The sequence below is a fragment of the Stenella coeruleoalba genome (assembly GCF_951394435.1).
Source record: "Stenella coeruleoalba genome assembly, chromosome: 10".
Classification (NCBI taxonomy): domain Eukaryota; kingdom Metazoa; phylum Chordata; class Mammalia; order Artiodactyla; family Delphinidae; genus Stenella; species Stenella coeruleoalba.
In genome coordinates, this window is record NC_137156.1 from 104,580,007 (window position 1) to 104,603,924 (window position 23,918).

General features: G+C 60.4%; 1 protein-coding gene across 1 annotated transcript in view; it reads left to right on the forward strand.

Moving 5' to 3' along the window:
• Positions 1–23,918, forward strand: part of UROC1 (urocanate hydratase 1) — a 31,913-nt gene that overhangs the window by 2,966 nt on the left and 5,029 nt on the right. The window contains exons 2-18 of the mRNA XM_079934853.1: positions 3,353–3,483; positions 4,156–4,249; positions 5,051–5,110; positions 5,399–5,527; positions 5,635–5,696; positions 9,017–9,083; positions 9,166–9,309; positions 10,294–10,382; positions 12,285–12,347; positions 12,679–12,858; positions 13,692–13,789; positions 13,952–14,024; positions 15,003–15,124; positions 15,499–15,569; positions 18,210–18,308; positions 19,894–19,993; positions 22,294–22,375. Coding sequence (XP_079790979.1) covers positions 3,353–3,483; positions 4,156–4,249; positions 5,051–5,110; positions 5,399–5,527; positions 5,635–5,696; positions 9,017–9,083; positions 9,166–9,309; positions 10,294–10,382; positions 12,285–12,347; positions 12,679–12,858; positions 13,692–13,789; positions 13,952–14,024; positions 15,003–15,124; positions 15,499–15,569; positions 18,210–18,308; positions 19,894–19,993; positions 22,294–22,375 — 1,664 coding nt within the window. The remainder of the gene's footprint in view (positions 1–3,352; positions 3,484–4,155; positions 4,250–5,050; positions 5,111–5,398; positions 5,528–5,634; positions 5,697–9,016; positions 9,084–9,165; positions 9,310–10,293; positions 10,383–12,284; positions 12,348–12,678; positions 12,859–13,691; positions 13,790–13,951; positions 14,025–15,002; positions 15,125–15,498; positions 15,570–18,209; positions 18,309–19,893; positions 19,994–22,293; positions 22,376–23,918) is intronic.

A 23,918-nucleotide genomic window follows, 5' to 3' on the forward strand; every position in this document is an offset into this window, starting at 1 on the left:
CGGGCTCCTGGGCCCATCCTCTGTCCTCAAAGCTGGCAGCACAGCACATTGAAGTCCCTCTTCCTTACTCTGAGCCTCCCTCTCCTCTCAGAAGGACGCTCGTAGTTACTAGGGCTGACCTGGAGAGGCAGGACCATCTCACATCTCAAAATCCTTCCGTCATCACATCTGCAAAGTCTCTTTCGCCATGTAACGTGACATATTCCCGGGGAATAGGGTGTGGACATCGTTGGGGGCCATAATTCTGTCCCCCATCCCATCAGGCACCCAGAATTTTCCAGCCCAGTGGCTGAACACGGGACTTTTATGAAATAATCCCATGACCCTAAGGGTACAGGCCACTGAGCTTGTCCGCTTCTTATGCCTTTGAGGTCAAGGTCGGGGAGATGGAGGTCTCTGGAATTCTGTCCAGTTTATGTGCGTTAGATGCTTCTGATTTTGCCAGTAAGAGCCCACTGGTAACTGCATTCTATGATTAACGGGCCACAATCTCACCTGTGAAATTCCACGTACTACACAGCAGACCCTCCGGGGCAGACTTGCCGTGGAGCTGAGGTGGAAGCAGTGCGGCATGAGCGCCAGCTGACCCCGGGGGTGAATCCCCAAGTATGGCCCCCACGGGCCCTTCCTGGCAGCATTTGAAGTAAACTGAAGACTTTTTAACAAGGAAGCTGCAAAGCTGGGGAGGGGGAGAAGCAAGAAATGCCCCCGGCTCTGGCTTGGGTGTCTTTACAGGAACAGGAGGGCGCGGCGCTGCACTGTGTGCTGGGCCGTGCGTGTTATCTCATTAGTCCTTCCAGCAACACGGCCAAGCTGGCGCCCCGAGAGATGCAGAAACAGACGGGCGGCCTCCCGGGCTGGTCCGGCCGGTGCTTAGCAGGGCCCGGGAGGCAGCTGTGCCTGCCTTTCCGAGCTCATTGGGAAACCGTCCCGTCTCTCCACCTGGCCTGTCCTCATGGGGCCTCCTCTGCTGAGGCTGCCCTCATCCCCCCGGGGGGCAGGTCACACGCCTGTCCGAGTTGCATTTTCTCGTCCTGACCCCGAGAACTGCCCCCATTCAGAGCTTGGGGTATTGAATCCAGGCCAGCAGAGCTGCTGCTTTTTAAATTTTTTCACTCAAGGAATAGTCACTGCAGGCCTGTTATGTAAATTCAGACACAGAAGATAAAGCTATTGAGCAAAAGTGTAACAGAAGACAACTTTGCTGAACTAGTAGAAATGTGAAATTTCAGATACAAAGACAGTTTATCGTTGAAAGAACCAAAAGAAACCCCAACGTACAATAGTCCCCATGAAGACATATCCAGGCTAGTTTTCTGAATTTCAGGGAGAAAGAGAAATTCAGCAAATCCTGAGATGGAAATTGTCCACAGGGAGCAATAGCCCAGCAGCTGGGAAGGGGGCTTAGGGGGTCGGAACCAGTATTCGTTAGAAAATGAAATAAAAGAAGCTACAGTTGGGTAGGAGGTATTAGGGCCCGTGTAGTAAGGTCACGCGTCCCGTGGAGCGTGTGTGTGTGACGCGTTGCTTTTGAAACTTTTCTGTAAATGTTCAGTTTCTCTTGGCAAGCTCTGATTGGAAGCTGTACACTGATAGAAAAAACCACCCAACCTCTGCGTCGAGGTGTAACGTGGACCCCAGAGGCCCAGGCCGAGGCGACGGGCACGACCCTGAAGAGCCCAGCCCTCCTGAGCTCTGGCGCACGCCTAGCCCTGCCTGCCCTTGAAGCCGTGTCCCTGGCCTGCTGCAGCATGCCCTCCCCACGCCAGCCTCTTCCCCTCCCGCCCTGCTGCTGCGTGCAGCTCGCTCGTGCCTCCCCGGGGGTCCCGGACCAGCGGCAGCAGCTGGGATCCCGTCAGAGACGTGAGTCAGAGACACTGCGGGCGGGCCCAGCCCTCCGATGTACCTGACCCTCTGCGCGATTCTCAAGCCGCTGGAGTCTGAGCACCGCCTGTGGACGTATTTCTAGCCGCCTTTCGATTTTTCCAAGAGAGCAGGGATTACATGCTTTATTCCACGTGGACCTTAGAGAGGGACTCGCTGTGCGAACCCTGTCAAGTCCCCGTCACTCCTGAGCCGAAGTTCCCCTCGTTGCCCTTCTTGCCCTCGGCTTCCTCCTGAACCGCCCTCCCCCTCCTCTCTCCTCCCACCCCACGTGCCCCCAGGCCCCCAGTGACACCCTTGTCACGCGGTGCTGGACCTCAGGGCGCACGGGGCAGGCTGTCCTCCTGGCCGGGTCCCGGCTCTCTGTCTCCCGGGCTGGCCCTGCGCCCTGCCTGCCCACGTGCTGGTGTCCTCAGGGCCCAGGCCGGGGCCGTAGGCTCTTCTCCCGTCACCTCTGCCCACCCGTCTTCTCTGAGGCTCACACTGCCTCCCCCTCGGTGGATGTGTGTCGAATGAATGCATTCACACCAGGCCCTCGTCACGCCCCCAAAGCAGTTCGTTCTCCAGGGTCAACTGGTTGAAGGCGTGGCCTCGACGTCCGCCCCAACACAGGGTCGTCACCCCGTGCCCCCAGCCGCAGGCTCCTGCTGGGTGGTGGGAGGGGGAGCGCTGTGAAGGGTCCGCCGGGACCCTGGCCCTGCTTGAGCTCAGCGAGACTGATGGGAGGCAAGGAGCCAATGGTGAAGCGTCCGAAGACGCAGAGCCTGTGGGAGAGAAGCGTGGAGGTGCTGAGAGTCAAGACCGCACGGTCAAGGCGGGCCCCCAAGCACGGGCGCCTGGACTGGGGCTTCGAGGAGGGGGCTCCCAGGGAGGCAGCTGGCACGGGGGCTGGGGCAGCAGGAAGGGAAGGGGCCGGACAGGAGCACGAGGGCCGTCTGGAGAAGGCTGACGGGGGCAGGAGTCGCGCCGCTCTCCACGGTGTGCGATGAGAAGCCTTAGACGCTTCTTCCTGCTCTTGGGCGCCTGTCACCGGCTCCAGGCACTGCCCCGGGCCTCCCGGAGCTGTGTGCCGCCCGAGGCTACCGGCCACGCTGGGTGCTGCTCCGCACTTGCACAGAGAGCCTCCGGGCCTGGCTTGTCAGCCTGCCCTCCCCCCGAGTCTGCACCTGCCGCTGTAGCCACAGGCCTCGGGGGCAGCCCCTCTCTGGTCCTTGCCTTGGGTCAAGCAGCCTGGTCCCCCGGTGAGCAAGAAGAGGGAGGGACTCGAGGGCTGCCGAGGGAAGCAGGAAGGGCAGTCAGGGAAGGCTTCCTGCAGGAGGCATCACGGTAGGCTGGCCCGGGGTGAGAACCAGGCAGTCTCCGGACAGGGCCCTGGGTTTCTGAGTGGAACAGAGGCAAATCCAGGTGGGGAGATCTTGGAGCCCACACCCCCGCCATCCTCACCCCTGTCCCCTTCCCCCACCCCCAGCTGGCGCTGAGGAATGCCCTTCGGTACTTCCCCCCGGACACCCAGGAGCTGCTGGCCCCCGAGTTCGCCCAGGAGCTGCGACTGTATGGGCACATCTACATGTACCGCTTCTGCCCCGACATTGAAATGAAGTGAGTGCTGGGCCACAGATTCACAGGGGCCCAGAGTGGGAGGCTCCCTGGAGGGACCCTGCTGGGGGTCAGGACACAGTGAGGGGGAGGTCCAGGCTGTTCCCACTAGGAGGCCCATGGACGCGTCTGCCCCGGGCCGGGCTTGGGGCTGCTGCCAGGTCCTGGCAGGAGGATCTGCCTTCCTCACCGTCCCCAGGAGATGCTGCCCCTGCCCGGGCATCACACTCTGAGCACCATCGTCCTTGGAAATGCCGGAAGCGCAGACTGTCGGGAATGACCCCGCAAAGCGGGAGCCACCTGCCCTCGCTCCTGTCTGGGGCTGCTGGCCTGGCGCCCACTGCAGAATGGGTGCCCAGGAGCACTGATGGCCCGAAGGAAAGGACGGATGAATCGAGTCCACCTGCAGGAGGGGCCTCAGCTTTGCTTTGCAGTCCGCTTTATCCCAGTCGGAGCCTGCCCACTGGGGACGGAGGGCGGCCTGGGTGGGCGGGGCCCGGCACAAAGCAGGAGGGCGTTTGGAAGCACCTCCTGCTGGGAGTTCCAAGGCGCCTTCTGCGGGATGCCAGGGCTTGCTGTCCCCTCTGCGCCCAGCCCAGGCTGGGCCCAAGCTTTAGCAGGAAGGAAGCCTGTGCCTGCCCATCGTCAGGCCTGGCAGCTGCGCCCCCTTTGCAGGGCCTACCCAGTGGAGCAGTACCCCTGCCGGACGAGAGCGGCTGCAGCTATCATGCACATGATCATGAACAACCTGGACCCTGCCGTGGCCCAGGTAAGGGCCAGGAGACGGGGGCCAGGGACCAGCAGTGGAAACGGAATGGGAGAAGCGCATGAAATGCTCTCAGGCTTTTTATTCAGAAAGAATGATAGATTTGAGGGAAATCGCGAAGACCGTGCAGAGAGGACATCATCCCCTTCTCCAGGGTGCCCCCAGCAGCTGCATCTTCGGTAACTACGGTGCAGCATCAGCACCACGACACCAGCGTCGGTACAACAGACACACGTGTAATTTTACATTTTCTGATAGCCACATGCAGACTGAAAAGAAACAGATTTAATACTGTAGTTTGTCCCAATATATGCAAAATATTATCATTTAACATGTGACCATCAATGTAAATATTCTGTAGTGTTTTTCTCCTGCTGAGTCTTTGAAACCAGGGGTGTATTTTACCCCTAGAGCTTGTCAGACGGGCTGTGGCTCAAGTGCTCAGTGGCTACGCGTGCCCTTCCCGGCGTCCTCGAGCGCCAGTCCGTACCTCTGACACCCGTATTCAAGGAAGGTTAGGCTTCGGGGGTCCCTGAGTATTTTACTGGAGGGTGAAAGGGTCCTAGGATGTGACCGCTCCAGGTGGTGGCGGAAGCTTCCTCAGACCCAGCTCTGACGCTCACCCCAGGCTGAGCACTTACCCGGTCACGGGTGGGCCACTGTCCCCGGGCCTTGCCCCTTCTGGCTCCTCCCCTGCCCCCCACTCGTCCTTCGGGGGCCATCGGCCACCTGGCCCCTGAGCCCGGCGCAGGCAGGGGCCTCCCTTCCAGGCCCCCATCTCAGACAGCATCGTGTCCTCCCCAGTTTCCCCAGGAGCTCGTGACCTACGGAGGAAACGGGCAGGTGTTCAGCAACTGGGCTCAGGTACGCTGGACTGTGTGGCCTGGCCCCGCCCTGACCCCAGGCCTTTCTTCCCCCACGTCCTCTGGCCTGGAAGCACGTTACAGACCAGGCTCAGGACTCGGGCTCTGCCTCCCCGATGCCTGAGATCCCAGCCCTGGAGGCTACTTGGGGACGTCGGAGGTGCTGAGGGAGAGCCACTGGAGGGTAGAGGGCTCCGGGCAGGACGGCTAGGGCCTGGGTGGGGGGGGGGGCTTGGGGCTGGTGCAGGGCCCCCGCTCACAGAGCCCCCGTGTTTCGCTCTCCCCGCAGTTCTGGCTGACCATGTCCTACTTGTCCCAGATGACAGAGGAGCAGACGCTGGTCATGTATAGTGGACACCCCCTGGGCCTCTTCCCCAGCAGCCCCGGGGCCCCGAGGCTGGTCATCACCAACGGGATGGTGGGTCCCAGGGCAGAAGGGAGGGCCAGGTGCCCGCACACCCGCCGAGCCATCGTCCCCAAGGGCACGGCGCTGCCCCCAGCCCTCAGCCCAGCCCTCTTGTGCAGGTCATTCCCAACTACTCCTCCAGGATGGAGTACGAGAAGCTCTTTGCCATGGGGGTTACCATGTAAGTACTGTTTCAGCTTATGTTACGGCCTTCGCCAGGCTTTATTAGGAAGCAACGCAGCAACAGTAACTACAACTTTGCAAAGCCCTCGCAGTCAAAGCTCTACAGCACGGTTTCGCATTTATGTATTTTCTGCTAGTTTTCATAGATATGCCTACAGTTTTCATACAGGTGTGAGCAAGTGAACCTACCGTTTGAATCCTACTTTTGCAACAATTTACTATCGGTTTCAAACATACAGAAAATTGACAGGATTAATAGGGAACACCAAGATTCTGGGATTAATAGGCTACTAAACTCACGTGAGCGCCTATCTGTCTGTCTACGCATCCCTATATCCACGATCATTTTTTTGATGCGTCTCAGAGTAAGCTGCAAATATTGTTGCCTGGATTTCAGTATTTGTCCATCATTTTTTTTCTTTTTTTAATGTTTATTTATTTATTTGGCTGCGTTGGGTCTTAGTTGCAGCATGTGGGACCTTTAGTTGCAGCATGCAGACTTTCTTAGTGGCAGCATGCGGGCTTCTTAGTTGCGGCATGCGTGTGGGATCTAGTTCCCTGACCAGGGATCCAACTGGGACCCCTGCATCGGGAGCATGGAGTCTTAGCCACTGGACCGCCAGGGAAGTCCCCGCAGTTTTCTTGGTCTTGAAGTGAAATTTACATGTCACGAATGCGCAAACGCACACGTCACGTGCTCCGTTCTGTGAGCTCTGAGGACACGTGTGTCTGTGCAGCCCCTGAGCGCGCTGTCACATTAACGCTCCAATGGGAGGTGTTCCCCCAGACGTTGTAGAAGGAGCCACAGCGAGAAGGGAACCTCCTCCCGCCCGGACGCCCCAATTCACAGCGTCTCCTGTGTCCTGCCCGACATCCCGTGTGTGTGCGGGCGCTCGGCGGGGGTGACCCGACAGCCAGGGGCCACGCCCTCCGCACCTGGCCCCTCCTCGGGATTCGGGCTGACTTGCTGGGTTTCACCGGCAGTGCTCAGTTGCGCTGTTATTTATTCAGCTCACTTGCCACCTGGTTTGGGTTGTTCCCAGTGTTCTGGGGATGTAAGGAATGCGACAGGACAGCCCTGATCTGCACGTGCTTGTGGGTCTCTGGGAGCGGGGCGCTGGCGTCCTAACCACCCCGCTGGGCCTCAGGCTGAGAGCCCATGAATGATTGTAATCATGGTCGCCGCCACTTGTTCTAGGATTTACAGAAGCCTCCGAGCTAGGGGCCCTTATTAACCCATTTTGTGGAGGAAGAAACTGAGGCTCAGAAACCCAATTACCTTTGTCCTTCGTCATAAGTAGTTACTGTTATTATATAATAAGTTGCTGTTACTATTATTTGTTATGAGGCCTGACGACCTCTTCTGTACCAGTGGGAGCAGAGGGACGGTCGGTGTCTGGTCGGCCTCCTGCGTGTGGCCATGGACCAGCCCCTGTGCTGCTGTCCTGCGGGCTCCGGAGAGAAGTTTAAAGGGGCAGAGCTGCAGAGTCAGACCTGGTCTGGCTGCCCCTGAGTGCTGACCCCAGGTGCCGCGAGCAGTTGACCAAAGAGAAGATGCAAATCACCACAGAGGTGGGAAGGGGTTGCCTGGATAAGGAATCTGAGAACCGCTGACCAGGGCAAACCTTTTCACCAGCAGGCTGACAAAAGTGGAGCTGGTCCCCTCCGTGGTGGGGGTACGTGGGGGAACAGGCAGCCACAGGCTGGGGTGTCAAGGTCTGTACGGCAAGGCTGGGGTGCGGGAGGGCCACATCCAGTGACTGCGGTCAAAGCCCCAGATGGAGACAACTCTGACCCCATGATTTTACCCCCAAGAGTGAACTGCAGGAGCAGCAGCAGTGGATCAGGTGCGACGAGGGATGGAATCAGAAGGCCTCCGAATCGCTTCCCAGCCCTGCCGCGTGTCCCTGGGCCACCTGGGAGCTCGGATCCTACCTGTAAAGGCGCCATGGGTGGCGGCCACCAGGGAGCGCGCCCTGTGGCGGGGTCGGATGCTTCCACCCGCCTCCCTGGTAGACGTCTATCATATCAGCACGATTCTCTTACATCCTGTCATAGTCACACAAACACGCAAGGCACAGGTCATGACTCCCCATTTTTTGGAGGAGGAAGCAGAGTTTCTACATGGTCCAGTGCTTTGTCCCAGTTATGGGACAGGCTTGGCGTTCAGATCTGCGAGAATCAGGATCCACCCTGACCCAGAGGAGAGAAGGTCCAGAAAGTGGCTGGGGGACAGCAGCCTCGAGGGTCTCCTGACCTCAGTGGTCCTCAGGGAAGAGTAATTCTAAGGCAACAGCAAAATTTCCCATCACATTGCCAAAAACTCAACTGTTGGATAAGTGTCATAGGATGCAAACAGGAGTGCCGGCGCCCTGCTGGTGAGGCACTCTGGAGTGTGGCGCTGGTGCCCCGCTGGTGAGGCACTCTGGAGTGTGGCGCTGGCGCCCTGCTGGTGAGGCACTCTGGAGTGTGGCGCTGTCTCTTAGTATCTTAAATGTTTGCACGGTGCTCTGGCACCCCGTTCCTGGATTCTACCCTGGAGGGCACGGCAGGGCCAGGGAGGTCGCTTACCGCGGCCTTGTCCTGTGGCCCAGCCGAGCCACCCGGCTGACCGACAGGGAGAGGGGACATCCTGTGCCCTCTGGTGGGGTTGACTGTGGAGCCACGGAAGGTCTGCGGGTGCTGACGTGGAAAGGCCCGTACAGGCCTTGTGTGTGGGGGAAACACAGACCCAGAAACAGTGCCTACAGAACGAGGCCACTTATGTAAACAGCAATGATCGCCCACACAGCACTAACGCCACTTGCTGGCCTCTGCCCTGCGTGCCGCACGCGAGTCTAGGTGTCCCGACGGGTGGCAGAGCTCCCCTCCCCGGCCCCGGTGAGGGCGTCTGCACATCCCGGGACCAGAATCCCGCAGACTGTCCGGATTCGGGGTGTTGCCGGGAGGCCGCGGCCCTTTCCGCTCTGTGTTCCCCCGGCCCCGGGTCTCCTCCTGCAGGAGCGGCTCAGCTCCCCCAGGTTTGGCCACCACAGGAAGGCGTGGTGACTCGTCCTCACCTGGAGGTGCCGGGTCACGTCAGCTCTTGTCCACGTGGCTAAATGTTCCCCGGTGATTTGACTACAGTTTTTAAGAGAATGAAGCCTGTCTGTGAAAGGTCTGAGGGGGACCAGAAACGGGGGGCTGTGGCCTTTTCTATAGCTTTCTTTTGTCTCTGAAGGAGAAGGTAGTGCTGCACTTGGGGTGATGACAGTGCGTTTCAGGCCCTGTGAAGTGGGGCGCCAGGCACCGGCTCACCCCGCTTCCCCCTCTGGGCAGGTACGGCCAGATGACAGCGGGCAGTTACTGCTACATTGGTCCCCAGGGCATCGTCCACGGCACAGTGGTGAGAGACGGGCCACGCCCGCCCACGGGCCTGGGGGTGGACAAGCTGGCGTAGATCGTGAACCCGAGTCCTCGCCCTGCAGCTCACCGTGCTGAATGCCGGGCGGCGGTACCTGGGCGTCCAGGACCTGGCCGGGAAGGTCTTTGTCACCTCCGGGCTCGGCGGAATGAGTGGGGCTCAGGCCAAAGCCGCCGTCATCGTGGGCTGCGTCGGCGTGATTGCAGAGGTGAGCTGGCGGGAGCGCCTCCCTGCCCCCCCTCCAGAGCCCCCCACCCCCGCCTGCCCCCTCTTTTCTCGCCCTCACCCCCCAAGCCTCCCAGCCTGGGTCCCCAGGGCAGCGAACGCCCCTGCCTTCCAAGTGCCCGTCACCTGCCAGGGCCAGTGCCTGCCTACACTCTGCCGTGAAACTGCCCCCCTGAGGCCTGGCTTCCCTTGCCCTGGGGCCCTGGAGTACAGCCTGTGAATAAGTGAGCCAGGCTCCCCCATATTGGACAGAGCGGTCGGTCGGTCGGTGGGGGAGAGCCGGGGAGAGCGCAGGAACCTTCCCTCTGGCTCTGAGTTCCTCCGGCAGGAAGAGGGGCAGGGAGCGGAAGAGAAGGGGCAGCCGGGAGGAAAGCATGGGGGCACGCGCCCGTGGGATCCGCACTTGGCTGACAGTAAGCCTGTGACACGCACAGGTGTACTTGTTAGGAGCCCACCTGGCTGCAGGTGATGGAAAACCCGACGAGAGCAGCTGACACAGAGGGTTTTACTTTTCTCACATAGCCAGCAGGGCTGGCGTTGGCTCAGCAGCTCCACGTCAGGGTCAACATCTCCAGCTTCTCTTGGGCTTCCTTGTGCACACACGGTGGCTGCCCAGCCCCAGCCATCACATCTACATCCAAGGCAGGGCACAGGGGAAGTGCCAGCTGTGGCTGACTCCATTTTAGCAGGAAAATAACGCCTTAGAAACTGCTTCTTTTACTTCAGCAGTCAGTATGGGATCAAACGGGCGTTCTCATCCGCCAGGGAGGCTGGAAGCGGTGGGAGGGCAGTTGTGATTAGGTAGGATGTGGTTCATCCCCTGGGGCCGAGCATAGCGTCACCCTAAGCGAAATCCAGGTTTGCTGATGCGAGGCAGGAGGGGGAGTCAGTACTGACAGCAGCTTGTAGGGTCTGCCTGGCTCTGTTGGGAAAGGGGGTGATCTACACCCGTGCCTCGTGGTCCCAGGTGGATGGGGCGGCCCTCATGAAACGCCACAAGCAAGGCTGGCTGATGGAAGTGACCGACAGCTTGGACCGCTGCATTGAAAGACTCAGGTACAGTGTCCGGCTCGGGGGGAGACCGGGCTGGGACCTTCTAAATTTCTGCTTCTCGCTGGTCCCTTCCGCGAGCGTGGGGGAAGCCCGTGTGCATCCGTGGTGCCCATACCTGTGGTCTAACAGACTTCAGTAGTTTTCTCGGTGACCCCAGCGCTCGGCCACAGTTTTGCAAAGAGCATGTCTTGCGTTTCTCCCCATGGTGCCTCAGTGCCCAGCCCAGAGCCTGGCACACAGTAGGTGCTGCTTGGATCTGCTCAACCCCTGGGAGGTGGAGCTTCCCTCAACAGGATCCCGTTGGGTTCTGCAAGGCCCGTCCTCCTCCCCAAGGGGGCCACGGCTGGTCCTGTGGCGCTGGGCCCCTCCCCGCTGCATGCTGTCTCCTCAGCTATCTCAGTGGGGCGGGGCAGGGCTGCCCTGGGGGCCGCTGATCAGGTGCCCTTTTTGAAGCATCCTCTCAACGAATTTGCTCTGCAGAACTGAGCCCCATGTGGGGAGTTCGCCTCTGCACAGGGGGCTCCACCCGCTGCAATTAGACTCGCCCAAGGTCTCCCGGGGGCTTATGTAAAAATGTTCAAAGACACACAGAGTGTGAGAAATATTCCCATTACCAAGACTGGGTACTTTCTGGATATAGATCTTTGAAAACTGGCAGAAAACTCTCCATTAATCACAGGAGAAGTTCCAACCTCCTAGTGTGGCATGAAGGGTCTCACCTGATCTGGCCCCAATCCTGTGGGTGCACCTGGAGCACACGTGCCCACTCGCACACCCGCGCGTACACACTCGCATGCTCACACACACTTTCAAGCACTGTGACATTTCTGTCATCTCTAAGTATCCCTCTTCCATATGCCGGCTCCCTCTCGTCACACACAGTTTGGGTCCTTAATACTGCAGCCACACGCATGAACACACACACAGTCCACATCAGTGTAACAAATGCCTGAAGCAGCCGTCTGGTCCCGTTTCTGCTCCCTGAGCTGCGGAGATGCAGAGATGGGACCCTCCCATGTCTGTGAGGTTTTCATGTATTCAAATCTGTTTCCCCCAAATATGCTTTCATTTTTTGTCCTTTTATTTTTCCAAATAACGTTTGTTTATTTATTTATTATTATTTTGGCTGCATCGGCCCTTTGTTGCTGTGCGTGGGCTTTCTCTAGTTGCAGCGAGCGGGGGCTACTCTTCGTTGCGGTGCGTGGGCTTCTCATCGCAGTGGCTTTTCTCGTTGCGGAGCATGGGCTCTAGGCGCACAGGCTTTAGTAATTGTGGCTCGCAGGCTCAGTAGTTGTGGCTCGCGGGCTCGAGAGCACAGTCTCAGTAGTTGTGGCTCACGGGCTCAGTAGTTGTGGCTCACGGGTTCAGTAGTTGTGGCTTGTGGGCTCTAGAGCACAGGCTCAGTAGTTGTGGTGCACGGGCTTAGCTGCTCCGCGGCACGTGGGATCTTCCTGGCCAGGGCTCGAACCCCTGTCACCCACATTGGCAGGCGGATTCTTAACCACTGTGCCACCAGGGAAGTCCTGCAAATAATGTTTAGAGCCATCTTTTGTGACATCTGCTACTTAAGGATCGCCTTGAGTGGGTTCTACAAAGATCCCTTTTAGAGTCCTCGCAGCAGCAGCCCTAATTCTACTGATCGAATTCTACACCTTGTGGGGGGAGGGGTGGTCACCTTTGCCAGCGAGTCCTCCCGAGGGCATTCAAGTCTGCTGTTCCCCTCAGGCCTGGGTCCTCAAAAGACACACCTCATGGGTCCCTGCATCTCAGGCCTACGCTCACACGTGGTGCTTTGGGTGCCTCCTGGGCCTTCTGCATCCCCACCAGCTTGGGGCCTGTGTGTTGGGGGTGGGTAGCCGTGGGCAGGTGCAGTGGGGCCATCTGTCCTGCCCTTGCCCCTTCCAGGGAAGCGAGGAAGAGGAAGGAGGCCCTCAGCCTTGGTTACCATGGCAACGTGGTGGATCTTTGGTAAGTGGGGGGCGTTGGCAGCCTCGAGGACACCGGGTGAGCCCCCCCAGCCAAGGTCCCGGGCCAGGTGCTCCCGGGACACAAGGCTTCTGGTGTCAGCTTGAGGCTCTGCTCCCAACCTTCATGGCCCGGATCCTGGCCGAGCTCACGGCAGCCTTTGCCCAGCCGGGCAGCCCTCCCGCCAGGGATCTTTCCAGAGGGAAAGCAGGATGAGCCTCCATGCCTGACGACTGGGCGTGTGGGCTGGGAAACGCTGCGTGCCCCCCTGGCTGGACCCTGAGCTCAGGCCCCGGCACTGCCTGCCCTGCCCTGACCACCTGAGTCTCCCCAGGGAGCGCCTGGTCCGTGAACTGGACACGACAGGGGAGCTTTTGGTGGACCTGGGGTCAGACCAGACGTCCTGCCACAACCCGTTCAACGGTGGCTACTACCCCGTGCAGCTGGGCTTCGCAGAGGCCCAGAGCCTCATGGCCTCCGACCCTGCTGCCTTCAAAGCCCTGGTCCAGGAAAGGTGATGCAGGTCCCAGGGCTGCTCGGGGGAGGGATGGGGGTACACATGGCCTGCAGGAACTTTGGACTGGGAGGCTCTGGCCTCTGCCCAGTTCTCCTGGGGCAGCTGTGTGGCCTCGGGCAAGACCCTTAACCTCTCTGGGCCTCTGTCTCTTCCTCTGTCACACGGGGTCATGGGCTCCCTGGCCTGTGGGTATGCTGGGAACAGACTGGGGTGACATTTGCAAAACACTGGGGGCAGCTTCCAGCACGTGTGAGTGCTGAGCAGGTGCTGGTGGAGGGGAGCCTGAGGCGCTTCTGCAAGAGGCCCTTGCTTATTCAGCACTGAGTCTGGTCCCGGCGCCGGGCTGGCTGGCTGCCGACCCGACCCATAGGCGCTAGCTTAGGGGCTGCCTGCAGGGTCCTGAAGGGTAGGGGGACCTGAGGAGCCGGCACGGACCGGGGCTTCCAGGAAGGAGGCGCTGGGGGGAGGAGGCAGCAAGGGGTGGAGCCAGGAAGGGTGGAGCCTGGGGGAGGAGCCAGTCAGGGGTGGAGCCAGGAGGGGTGGGGTCAGCAGGGGTGGGGCCAGGAGGGTGGAACCAGGAGGGGTGGAGCCAGTCAGGGGTGGGGTCAGCAGGGGGTGGATCCAGGAGGGGTGGGGTCAGCTGGGGTGGAGCCAGGAGGGTGGAACCAGGAGGGGTGGAGCCAGTCAGGGTGGGACCAGGAGGGGTGGAACCAGGAGGGGTGGGGTCAGCTGGGGGAAGAGTCAGCAGGGAGGTGGGGCTCGTGGGGTTCGGCTGCGGTTTCAGCCCCGGCGGGCGGTGCTGAGCTGACCACTGACCGCACCTCTCGCAGCCTGAGGAGGCACGTCTCGGCCATCAACAGGCTGGCCCAGGAGAACTTCTTCTTTTGGGACTATGGCAACGCCTTCCTCCTGGAGGCCCAGAGAGCAGGTGAGCGAGAAGGGAGGGGGGTTCCCTCTCTGCAGGCCTCGTGGGCGGGGCAGTGTGGCCTGCGGGTTGGCTCCACGTGTCCCTTCTGGAAGCTGGCCCTGCCAGGGCCTTGGTCTCGCTGGGCCTCGGTTTCTCCAGGTGACGCTGGGTCTCCGCGCACAGGGGCTGACGTGGGGAAGACGGGCGCCAACAGGACGGAGTTCCGCTACCCCTCGTACGTCCAGCACATTATGGGGTGAGTGATGGGCCCTTCCAGCGTCTGTCCTGGACATGCAGGTCTGAAGATCTCCTCCTCTCCCCACTGCTCAGGCCACGTGCTGAGGCCTGCACCGGGTCACGGGCTTTCCACCCCAAAATGCAGGGGGAAAGGAGCTGAAAACGAGAGACCCTGTGCAGGGCCTCAGGGAGAGAACAGGATCGGCCACGCCCGAGCCACGAGTGGGCGGCGGAGGGCCTGATCCCTGCAGCCCGTGTGCTTCCCTGGCCACGTGGGCCGGAACAAGCAGGGACCAGGGAGCGGCCGGAGGGAGAGGACAGCGTGGAGTTCGGGCCTGAGCCGCTGGGTTGGGTGGGGTGGGCAGCAGCCCCGGATCTGCACCGGAGGGGACCCCCGGGGGGCGAGAGAGGCCCGCGTCCTTCTGAGGTTCACTGTGGGAGGGGAGGGGCCAGAGTTGGGCCAGGGCCACTGGGGTGTCCCCAGGGGGCAGTGGGAAGGGAGCCCAGCAGGGGCTGGGTGGGCGCGGGAGCCCAGGGAGGCCCCTGCATTCCTCTGCCTGGAGTCCCCTCGGAAGGTCAGCCCACTTAAAGCAGATTTGGCCTTAAGTTTACTGTTTGTCCCAATATTTAGTTTCAGTTGCCTGGTTTTCAGGTTGTCTCCAACAGCAACTTAAGGAATTTCTGCTTGTCTGTGTCCCAGCTCCCTGCTTCTGCAGCCAGAGATGGTACAGCTCTGAGAGGGGAGCTGGGAAAGGACACCGAGGGGACAGAGGGGGCTGGGGGAAGTTACCGTCCAGTTCGTGGCTTGGGGGCTTCCGGCAGCCATCGTGGACACCGACGCCCACTCACTACACAGGCCCCCACGAACCACCGCCTGGCGCACAGCCCTCACCTCCTCAGTTCTGGAGCACCTGCGGCCTCGCCGACCGTGGTGACCCCAGCCAGGGGGTGCAGCCAGCCTGGAAGCCCCCAGCTGATGAGCCTTTTGCCCTTGCAGGGACATATTCTCCCAGGGCTTTGGGCCTTTCCGCTGGGTGTGTACGTCCGGGGACCCGCAGGACCTGGCGGTCACGGATCAGCTGGCCACGTCAGTGCTGGAGGAGGTCATTGCTGGTGGAGGTGAGGCTGCTGGTTCGAGATGCTGGCGCACGGTGACCCCCAGAGGCTCCAATAGACACCTGCCTGGCGGTGCTGGGCAGCCTGGACACGTGGTCCCTGGCCTGGCCCCATGGGCACAGGGCACATCCTTGGGTGGTGCCTGTTGATGGTGTTCTGCCTCCCTGTAGCTGGCCCTGTGTCCATCTGCGCCGTTCCCCCGTGTCCAGGCCCCTCTGCGTCTCCGTGTCACAGCTGCTCCAGACCATCTGTGGGTCCGTCTGTGGACACAGACGGGTGCCTCTGCCCTGCAGCCTTCGCGAGGAGGGTCTGTGCCGCCCCCCACCGTGGGGCAGGGCCTGCTGGTGCCTGTGACACCCTTTCCCCTCTCCCTGCAGTGAATCCGGCTGTGGAGCAGCAGTACATGGACAACATCCGCTGGATCCGGGAGGCCTCCCAGCACCGGCTGGTGAGGGCTCAGCCTGGCGGGGGCAGGGTGGGCAGCTGGACCGTGCCCGGGGTGAGGTGCTGCTTGCCACCTGGGCCAGTTAGGTGATGTCCCCACTGGCCACCTAACCCAGGGGCCGCTGGGCAGAGAAGCCCAGGACCTTTCAGAAGGGGGCCTGGGCTCCGGGGCAGCAACCAGGGTCAGGCAGGTCTTTCCTCCCCTCACTCCCCTGCTGGGCCCTGGAGCCAGGTCTCCCGGCTTCTCCGCTGTGTGACCTGGGGTGAGTGGCTTGGCCTCTCTGAGCCTCCCGTCCTGTCTGCGCGGTGGAGATGCTGGAGGCGGCGCGTGCCCCCTGGCTGTGGTGTGGGGCTTGGAGCAGGCCCTCTGACGCTCTGCGGGGCCAGGGCTGGGGGGACGGGCGTTTCCGTGACTGTGAGCGTGACCACCAATCGGGTGACTCGAGGTGGGGACTGGTTTACACGAACCCGTCAGAAGGGTGTCTCTGAGGAGCTGACTTGTGGATTCAGGTCTAAGTGGGGTTGGGGGCTGGGTGGGGGGAGTGACAGTGGGGGAAGCGGAGGGGTCAGCCAGTGCACAGGCCTGAGGAGACAGCCAACCGGATGCACCAGGGCAAAGTGAGAAATGGGCGTGTGGGTCACAGGCCTCTGACCACAGACCCTGATGGCCGGATGCCGCCACCACGTCTGGACCAGTGGGTCCTTGGCCTGGGCTTCAGCCAGGCCTCCCCCGAGCTCTGAGCCCCCTCTCCTGGGCTTCCTGGTCCAGCCCTGTCCGGCCAGGCTGCCGCCGCCTCCTGGCCCAGCGGTCACAAATGCATTTCTCCACAAAACCCTTCATGCCAGCTAACTGGAGCCTGAGATGCCCACGGCCTTCACTGTTGGACTTGAGGGCCTGGGCCTGGGAGGGTGGGGCAAGAGGTGGAGATGGGGGGCCAGTGCAGGGAGGCCTGGAGAGGAGGGCCACGACCACCGAGAAGGGGCCGGCAGGGTTGCAGGGCTGAGGGCGTGTGGGCGGCCAGCTGGATGCCCCCCCAACCTGCGAGCAGGACCCTCTCTTTGTGTTTGAGTTAAAGTTACCTGGACATTGTGTCTTTCCCCCTTGTTTCAGGTTGCCCTCCCCCCTCCCTCCCTCCCTCCCTCCCTGGTCTCTCGTGAAAGTTGGTGATCACAGAAGGTTGTCCTTTTAACATTTTAATTGTTTCTTTTAATGTACGCTCTTGACAAAGCTGGCAGTCCTGGGTCAGATCCTCCCATTTTCTGTTTGTGGATCCGGGAAACCTGAAAGGCTGCCGTGCTGGTTTACGGTACAGTTTCTCCAAAAAGGATTTGAGGCAGCTGGCGCGAATAAGCCAAGGCCTTTGGGTGGAAAGCGGGAGGCCGAGGAAGCCCCAGGCTGACTGAGAGGCTGGCGTGCGCGGGCCTCCTGTGGACGCCCCCCCCCCCCGCCCTGCCGTGCTTCACCCCATCCCTGGGCGGCTGAGGGAAACACCTGCACCCCCTTTGCAGAGTCCAGGGTCTCTCAGTCTCGGCACTGCTGACGTCTGGGGCCAGGTGAATTTGTTTCGATTGTGGTAAATATACACGACATAAAATTTACCATTTGACCCATTTGGAAGGTACGACTCAGTGGCATTAAGCACATACGCTGCTGTGCGACCATCAGCACCGTCATCTCCAGAACTTTCTCATCTTCCCCAGCTGGAGCTCTGTCCCCGTCAGACCCCAGCTCCCTCTCCCCTCCCCTCTCCTTCTGTGTCTGGCTTATTTCCGTGAGCTTGATATCCTCAAGGTTCATCCACGTTGTCACATGTCAGGATTTCCTTCCTTTTTAAGCGGAATCGTGTTCCCTGTGTGTATGGACCACACCTTGTCTATCCATCGCCGGCCATGGACATGGGTTGCTTCCCCCTCTTGGCTACTGTGAATGATGCTGCTGTGAACATGGGCGCTACTACCTCTTCGAGCGCCTGGGGGCTGGAGATTCTTGGTCACGGGGACCATAGTCTAGCAGCGTCCCTACCCATGCCAGCAGCACCCAAATGTCCACAGTCATCCCCAGAGGTCGCCCGGCTGAGAGCCACTGCGCTGACGATGACGCTGTGCTAGCAGTGACAACGCCAGCAGGAACGACAGTTCATTTTCGGGAGCCTTTGTCTCCCGCAGTGAGCGCCCCCCAGCTCCAAAGCGGCTGCGTCCTGGTGGCGGCGCGCAGGGGCTCAGCCTCCCCGGCCCGTTGCCTCGCCTGTGCAACGGGGCCTGTGATGAGCACAGCAGCGTCTTCCTCACAGACTCACTAAGGAGACTCTGGGTGCCAAGCTGGAGCAAGGCAGACACGTCAGAACCGCCTCGTGGGGTGCTGAGGTTACTCTGGTGGGAAGGGTCGAGCGGGGTGACGCCCACAGGAGGTGATATCCCCGGAGACAGGCGAGTCAGGGTCCCGGAGGCCCCTGGGGCTAACCCTGCGGGGATGGGTCAGGAGGGACATCTGGGGGCCCAGACTGCACGTGGACACGCGGGCCAGGACGTGAGTGCTGGACTCTAGGGCCGCCTCCTGCCCCCCTGGAGGCGGCCGTCTGACTGCTGGTGGCCGTGTCTCCCGAGCGTCCCCCGCGTCGGTCAGCTCTCACCCTTCTCTCCGCAGGTGGTGGGCTCCCAGGCCAGGATCCTGTACTCGGACCAGAAAGGCCGTGTGGCCATCGCCGTGGCCTTCAACCAAGCCATCGCCCGTGGGAAGATCAAGGTGGGCTGTTCTGTGCTTGGGAGGGGCTCCCCTGCCTCCCCACCAGGCCAGCCCAGGCCCGGGAGGGAGGAGGCCCGTCCTCAAGCCCAGGCTCTGGCAACTCGGTCCCTGCTGTGTGACTTTGGGCAGTCAGGGGCCCTCTCTGAACCTCTTATCAGAAAAGAGGCTCCCGTAACCTCAGAACGTGGCTTTCCCACGAGTGTCTCACGTGGCTTTGTTAAATCGTCCCTTTCAAACCATGACAACCTTCCCTGCTTTTCCCCATTTCCCTCCTGGTCAGCCCTGCCCACCTCGCTCAGTGCATGCGCACTTCCTGCTGTGGTGCTACAGTGCTGGCAGGGCAGAGACAGCATCTTAGTCCTCCCTCCCTCCCTCCTTCCCCCTCCCCCTTCCCTCCTTCCCTCCCCCTCCTTCCCTCCCTCCCTCCTTCCCTCCCCCATCCCCCTCCCCCTTCCCTCCCTCCTTCCCCCTCCCCCTCCCCCTTCCGTCCCCCATCCCTCCTTCCCTCCCCTCCCTCCTTCCCTCCCCTCCCTCCTTCCCTCCCCTCCCTCCTTCCCTACCCCTCCCTCCTTCCCTCCCCCCTCCCCTTCCCTCCCCTTCCCTCCCCTTCCCTCCCTCCTTCTCTCCTTCCCTCCCCCTCCTTCCCTCCCTCCCTCCTTCCCTCCCCCTTCCCTCCCCCTCCCCCTTCCCTCCTTCCCTCCCCCTTCCATCCCTTCCCCCTTCCGTCCCCCATCCCTCCTTCCCTCCCCTCCCTCCTTCCCTCCCCTCCCTCCTTTCCTACCCCTCCCTCCTTCCCCCCCCACCTCCCCTCCCTCCTTTCCTACCCCTCCCTCCTTCCCCCCCCACCTCCCCTCCCTCCTTCCCCATCTCTCCTTCCCTCCCCCCCCACTCCTTCCCAAGCGCCCCCTGGTGCCAGCCTTGCTGCAGCACTGCTGTGCAGAGGACAAGGTAGACAGGGTCCTGCCTGGTGCTGGTGGAGGGACACTTGGACATGCAGGCAAACGTATCAGTTCAGGGGATCTCAGCGGTACCAAGCTCTGTGAATGAGGTGACATGTGGGGCGACAGGAGTCAGGATGGCCTGCTGCCTTGCAGACGCAGAGCAGAGGCCTGAGTATCCAGAAGGTGCCGGAATACTGCACAGGTGGTTCATGGCAGAGGTGAAGAGGGGGAGCATACTTGGCCTGTTCGAGGACAGGGCAGCTCCTCGGACGCTGAAGCCGTGAAATCCCAGTACCTCTAGTGCCGTCGAAACACCAGGCTGTCCCTTACAGCCCTGTGACATCGGGGAGGTGTCCTGTCCTCTCCGGGCCTCAGTTTTCCTCTATCAAGTGGGTGTGGTGACAGTGTGGGTGGGGTTGAGGAGACTCGGACCCAGCAGCTGGAGAGCACATGGGGCTCCAGGTGGCTGGAAAGTGCGTCTCTGGGCAGCCACGGGGGCAACAGAAGCCCTGCACTTCCTCCCGCCGAAGGTCTGTTTCTCAGGGGAATCCGAAGGGCATCGGGTGTGCCCTGTCCCTTGACCTCTGCCCTGTGCTGGGCAGTGGACATGGGTAGCTGACCTCTTGTGTCCTCCCGCACTGCAGGCACCGGTGGTCCTGAGCCGAGACCACCACGACGTGAGCGGCACAGACAGCCCGTTTAGGGAGACCTCCAACATCCGTGACGGCTCTGCCTTCTGTGCGGGTGAGGAGCACAGCAAACTTAAGCTTTTCCTCTGTTGGATTGTAATTAACGATCAAGGGATTCATTCAGTCGGTTGTGGTGTTGCCAGAAAGGTGCTGGCCTCTGAGAGGCATGGCACGGGGTGGCCAGCCCAGGACGGAGGGAGGGGTCCTGGGATGCGGGCTCAGTGGTAAACCAGGGCGGGTGCCAGGTGGCCCAGCTAGGTGGATGCCCGAGACCCGGGTGCCCCTGGGCCGCGTTCAGGGAGGGACTGCTGCTGCTGCAGCCGCCGCGATTGTTACTGTCGCCCCAGAGCTTCTGCGCTCCGGTCCTGGGGGGCCTTCTGGTTCCCAGCACCTGCAGCTCCTCCCATTATGGACGGGATCCCAAGGGAAGGAGGTGGACGGTCAGGAGCACCCCCCGCATCACTTTGTTTTGAGGGATTGGGTCCACTTCGTCTAAGTTATGGAATTTATGCGTATAGAGTCGTATTCCTTCATTATCTTCTTCACGTCTGTGGGGTCCGCTGTGTTCTTCCTGATGTTGGTCATTTGTGGCTTCTTTCTTTCTCTGGTTTCATGAGGTGGAAGCTGAGGTTACTGATTTTACACCTTTTTTCTTTTCTAATAAAAGTGAATTTGAATTTCCCTCTAAACACTGCTTTAGCTGCATCCCACAAATTTTTACATAATATATTTTTATTATCATTCAGTTCAAAATATTTTAGATTTCCTTTGAGACATTCTCTTGGACCCATGAGTGATTGAGAAGTATCTTTTTAAATTTTCAAGTTTGGGGAGATTTTTCTGATGTCTTTCTGTTACTGACTTTTGATTTAATTCCACTATAGTCTGAGAGCTCACTGTGTATTCATTCTGTCCTTTTAAATTTGCTAAGGGTTGTATTGGTCCATCTTGGGGCACGTGGGAAGAAGGTGTCTCCTGCGGTTACTTGGGGGCTTGTTCTTTAAGTGTCAATGAGGTCACGTCAGTTGGTGATGCTGTTCCTGGTGTCTAGGTCCCTACTGACTTTCTGCTGACTTGTTCCATAAATTACTGACAGACGGGCCATGAAGTTCCCAACTGTGTTTGTGGATTTGTCTGTTCTCTTTTCAGTTCTCATCCACTTTGCCATGTGTTTTTTTTTTTTTTTTTTTTGTGGTACACGGGCCTCTCACTGTTGTGGCCTCTCCCGTTGCGGAGCACAGGCTCCGGACGCGCAGGCTCAGCAGCCATGGCTTATGGGCCCAGCCGCTCCGCGGCACGTGGGATCCTCCCGGCCCGGGGCACGAACCCGTGTCCCCTGCATCGGCAGGCGGACTCTCAGCCACTGCGCCACCAGGGAAGCCCTGCCACGTGTGTTTTAGAGTGGTGTTGTTAGGTGTGCCCTTGTTTAGGTTTACTGTCTCTTCTTGGAGAATTGACCTGTATCATCGTGTGATGTCCCTGTTTATCCCTGATAATACTGCTGGCTCTGAAGTTCTCTGATATTAATGTGGTTTACATTCGTGTCCTTTGGCCACGGTGACAACATACCACAGACTCAGAGGCTGGAACAGCACCAATGTGTTCCCTCGCAGTTCTGAAGGTCTAAAGTCTGAAGTCAGTTTCTCGGGGCTTAAGCTGAGGTGCAGGCAGGGCTGTGATGTCTCAGGACGCTGCAGGGGAGAATCTGCTCCCTGGCCTTTTCCAGGTCCTAGAGCTGCTCTTCTTGTATCTCATAGCCCTGCACTAGGACGAAAGTATTCCCAGGACCCCCTCCTTTTCTCTGTGGGCACAGTGGGGGTTTGGAGGAAGAGCCCGCTGGAGGGTGCCGACCCCTTCTGTCCGTGTCCCCAGGGGCCTCGGTCTCAGGCACGCTGAGGCTTGTCACTCAGCGAGCCCTTAGACACGAGTGAGGCACGGGTTCCGTTTCCGTGCAGGTGCCTGCCTCCCCACGGAGTTCTGGGTAGCTGGCCGCCCCGGGACCTCGGGCCTCTGATGGGCCGAGGACAGTTGGTGATTTGCAGTTTGCCCCCCAATTAGCGTGTTTGCTCTAAGGGTGGGACGGATGCTCTTTGTCATCTGAGCTGACACTGCCACCACATCCCTTTGAATTCCTTTGTCCTCCGTGCCTCTGGGGCGCTGTACCTGGCACCGGAGAGAAGACAGCAGGAGCGACAGTGCTCGTCGGGCACTCGTTCATTGTCCTGCTTTGCTTGGCTCTGAAAATACAAATTTCCGCTGTTCCTGCAGTTGCCCTGCCTTGTTCCCATCCGTCCCTCAGACCCTGGCCCGGCCTGGCTGCCTTCCTCGGGGGCTGACGGGGCTCTGTTTCCACAGACATGGCCGTGCAGAACTTCGTGGGAGATGCGTTCCGGGGAGCCACCTGGGTTGCCCTGCACAACGGCGGGGGTGTCGGCTGGTAAGGAGGTTTCTGGGGGCCGGTGGTGCAGCTGGGGCTCCTGTGGAAGGCTCGGGGGTCTCCTCCAGGGTCCTGGGCCTGCTTCCTGGAGCTCCCGCTACCGAGGGCTCCTCGTGTGAGCTGGAAATGGGGGCCTTGCCCAACACCCCACCTTTGGGGTCTCACCCGTCGCGCGGGACACCAAGGCCTGCCATGGACGCCGTAAATCACCCTTTCCTGTCGTTCTCATGCTGCTTTCACAGATATTTTCCAGGGAATGCTCAGCACTCTCCTGGCCCCGTCCTTTCACTCCGCCAGGGGCTGGGCTGGGAGGCGGGGACCTGGGTTCTGGGCTCCCTGGGTCCTGGCCCCTCTCTACCCAGCCAGGCCTGTTTCCAGCCCACGCCGCGAGGGAGCTAGGGCTTCTGGGAGGCTCCCTTCTGGGCGACAGATGCAGTTCCCTCGTGGGGACGTCCCTATACTTCTGCACCCAGTTCCAACCCAAGGGGGTTTTCTGACACCAGCTGCGTGTCCTGCAGTTCCACTCAGTTCCAACACTGTCAGCACAGAGATAACGTCAGATCCCACGGCTGAGGGCTCAGTCCCACGGGGCTGTCCCCCACCCACCTGCCGACTCCAGTCACATGTGCACAGTATTACCCGTGCTTCCGACCCACCAGCTGCAGATCAGGGGTCCCTGCAGCCGCTTCCTCGGGTTCCACTGGTTTGCTAGAGCAGTTCACAGAACGCAGGGAACCCATTTAGTCACTGGATTTCTGATTTACCAGAAAAGATATCAAAGGCTGTGAATCCGTAGCCGGATGAGGAGATACACGAGTTGAGGACCCAAAGGGACCCTGTGGGGCTGGGGCCGGGCACGGCAGCACACGGAAGCGTTCTGGCTCCCCAGCCTGGGCGCTCTCTGAACCCGCTCCTTCGGGGTTTCTGTGGAGGGTTCCTTACGCGGCCGTGATTGACTACATCACGGCCACTGGTGACTGATTCCGCCTCCAGCCCCTCTACCCTCCCGGGAGGTCAGGGGCTGGGACCCACGTTCCAGGCCTCTGATCACACGGCGGCTCCACTGGCATCCAGCCCCATCCTTGGGTGGTTTCCCAGAGTCAGCTCATCAGCATAAGGAAAGACACCTTCATCCCTCTCAGCAGAGGAAATTCCAAGGGTTTTGGGAGCTCCGTGCCAGGAACGGTGGGCAAAGACCAAATACGTCTTTCTTGTTATAAACCATGATGTCATATTTGCTGCTAAGAGCGATGAATAACTAACGTTTATTGCAAGTGGACCGCCTGGCAAGCATTTGAATCCCCTCTCTCACCCACTCTTGGAAAAGAAATGCATCTACAGATGCGGAAACTGAGGCAGCAGGCAGCTGGGGCTACACCTGTGCGCGTGGCCTCTGGGCGGGGGTGGGGGTGGGGGGGTCGCCTGGGGAGCTCTGGTCGCGTGGGATTCCTGGCTCCTCAGAGCAGCAGGGGGCGCCGTGGCCCCGCAGAGGAAGACAGCTGCCCGGGGCCCGGCCACCTCTGAGCTGACCTCTGAGCCCGTT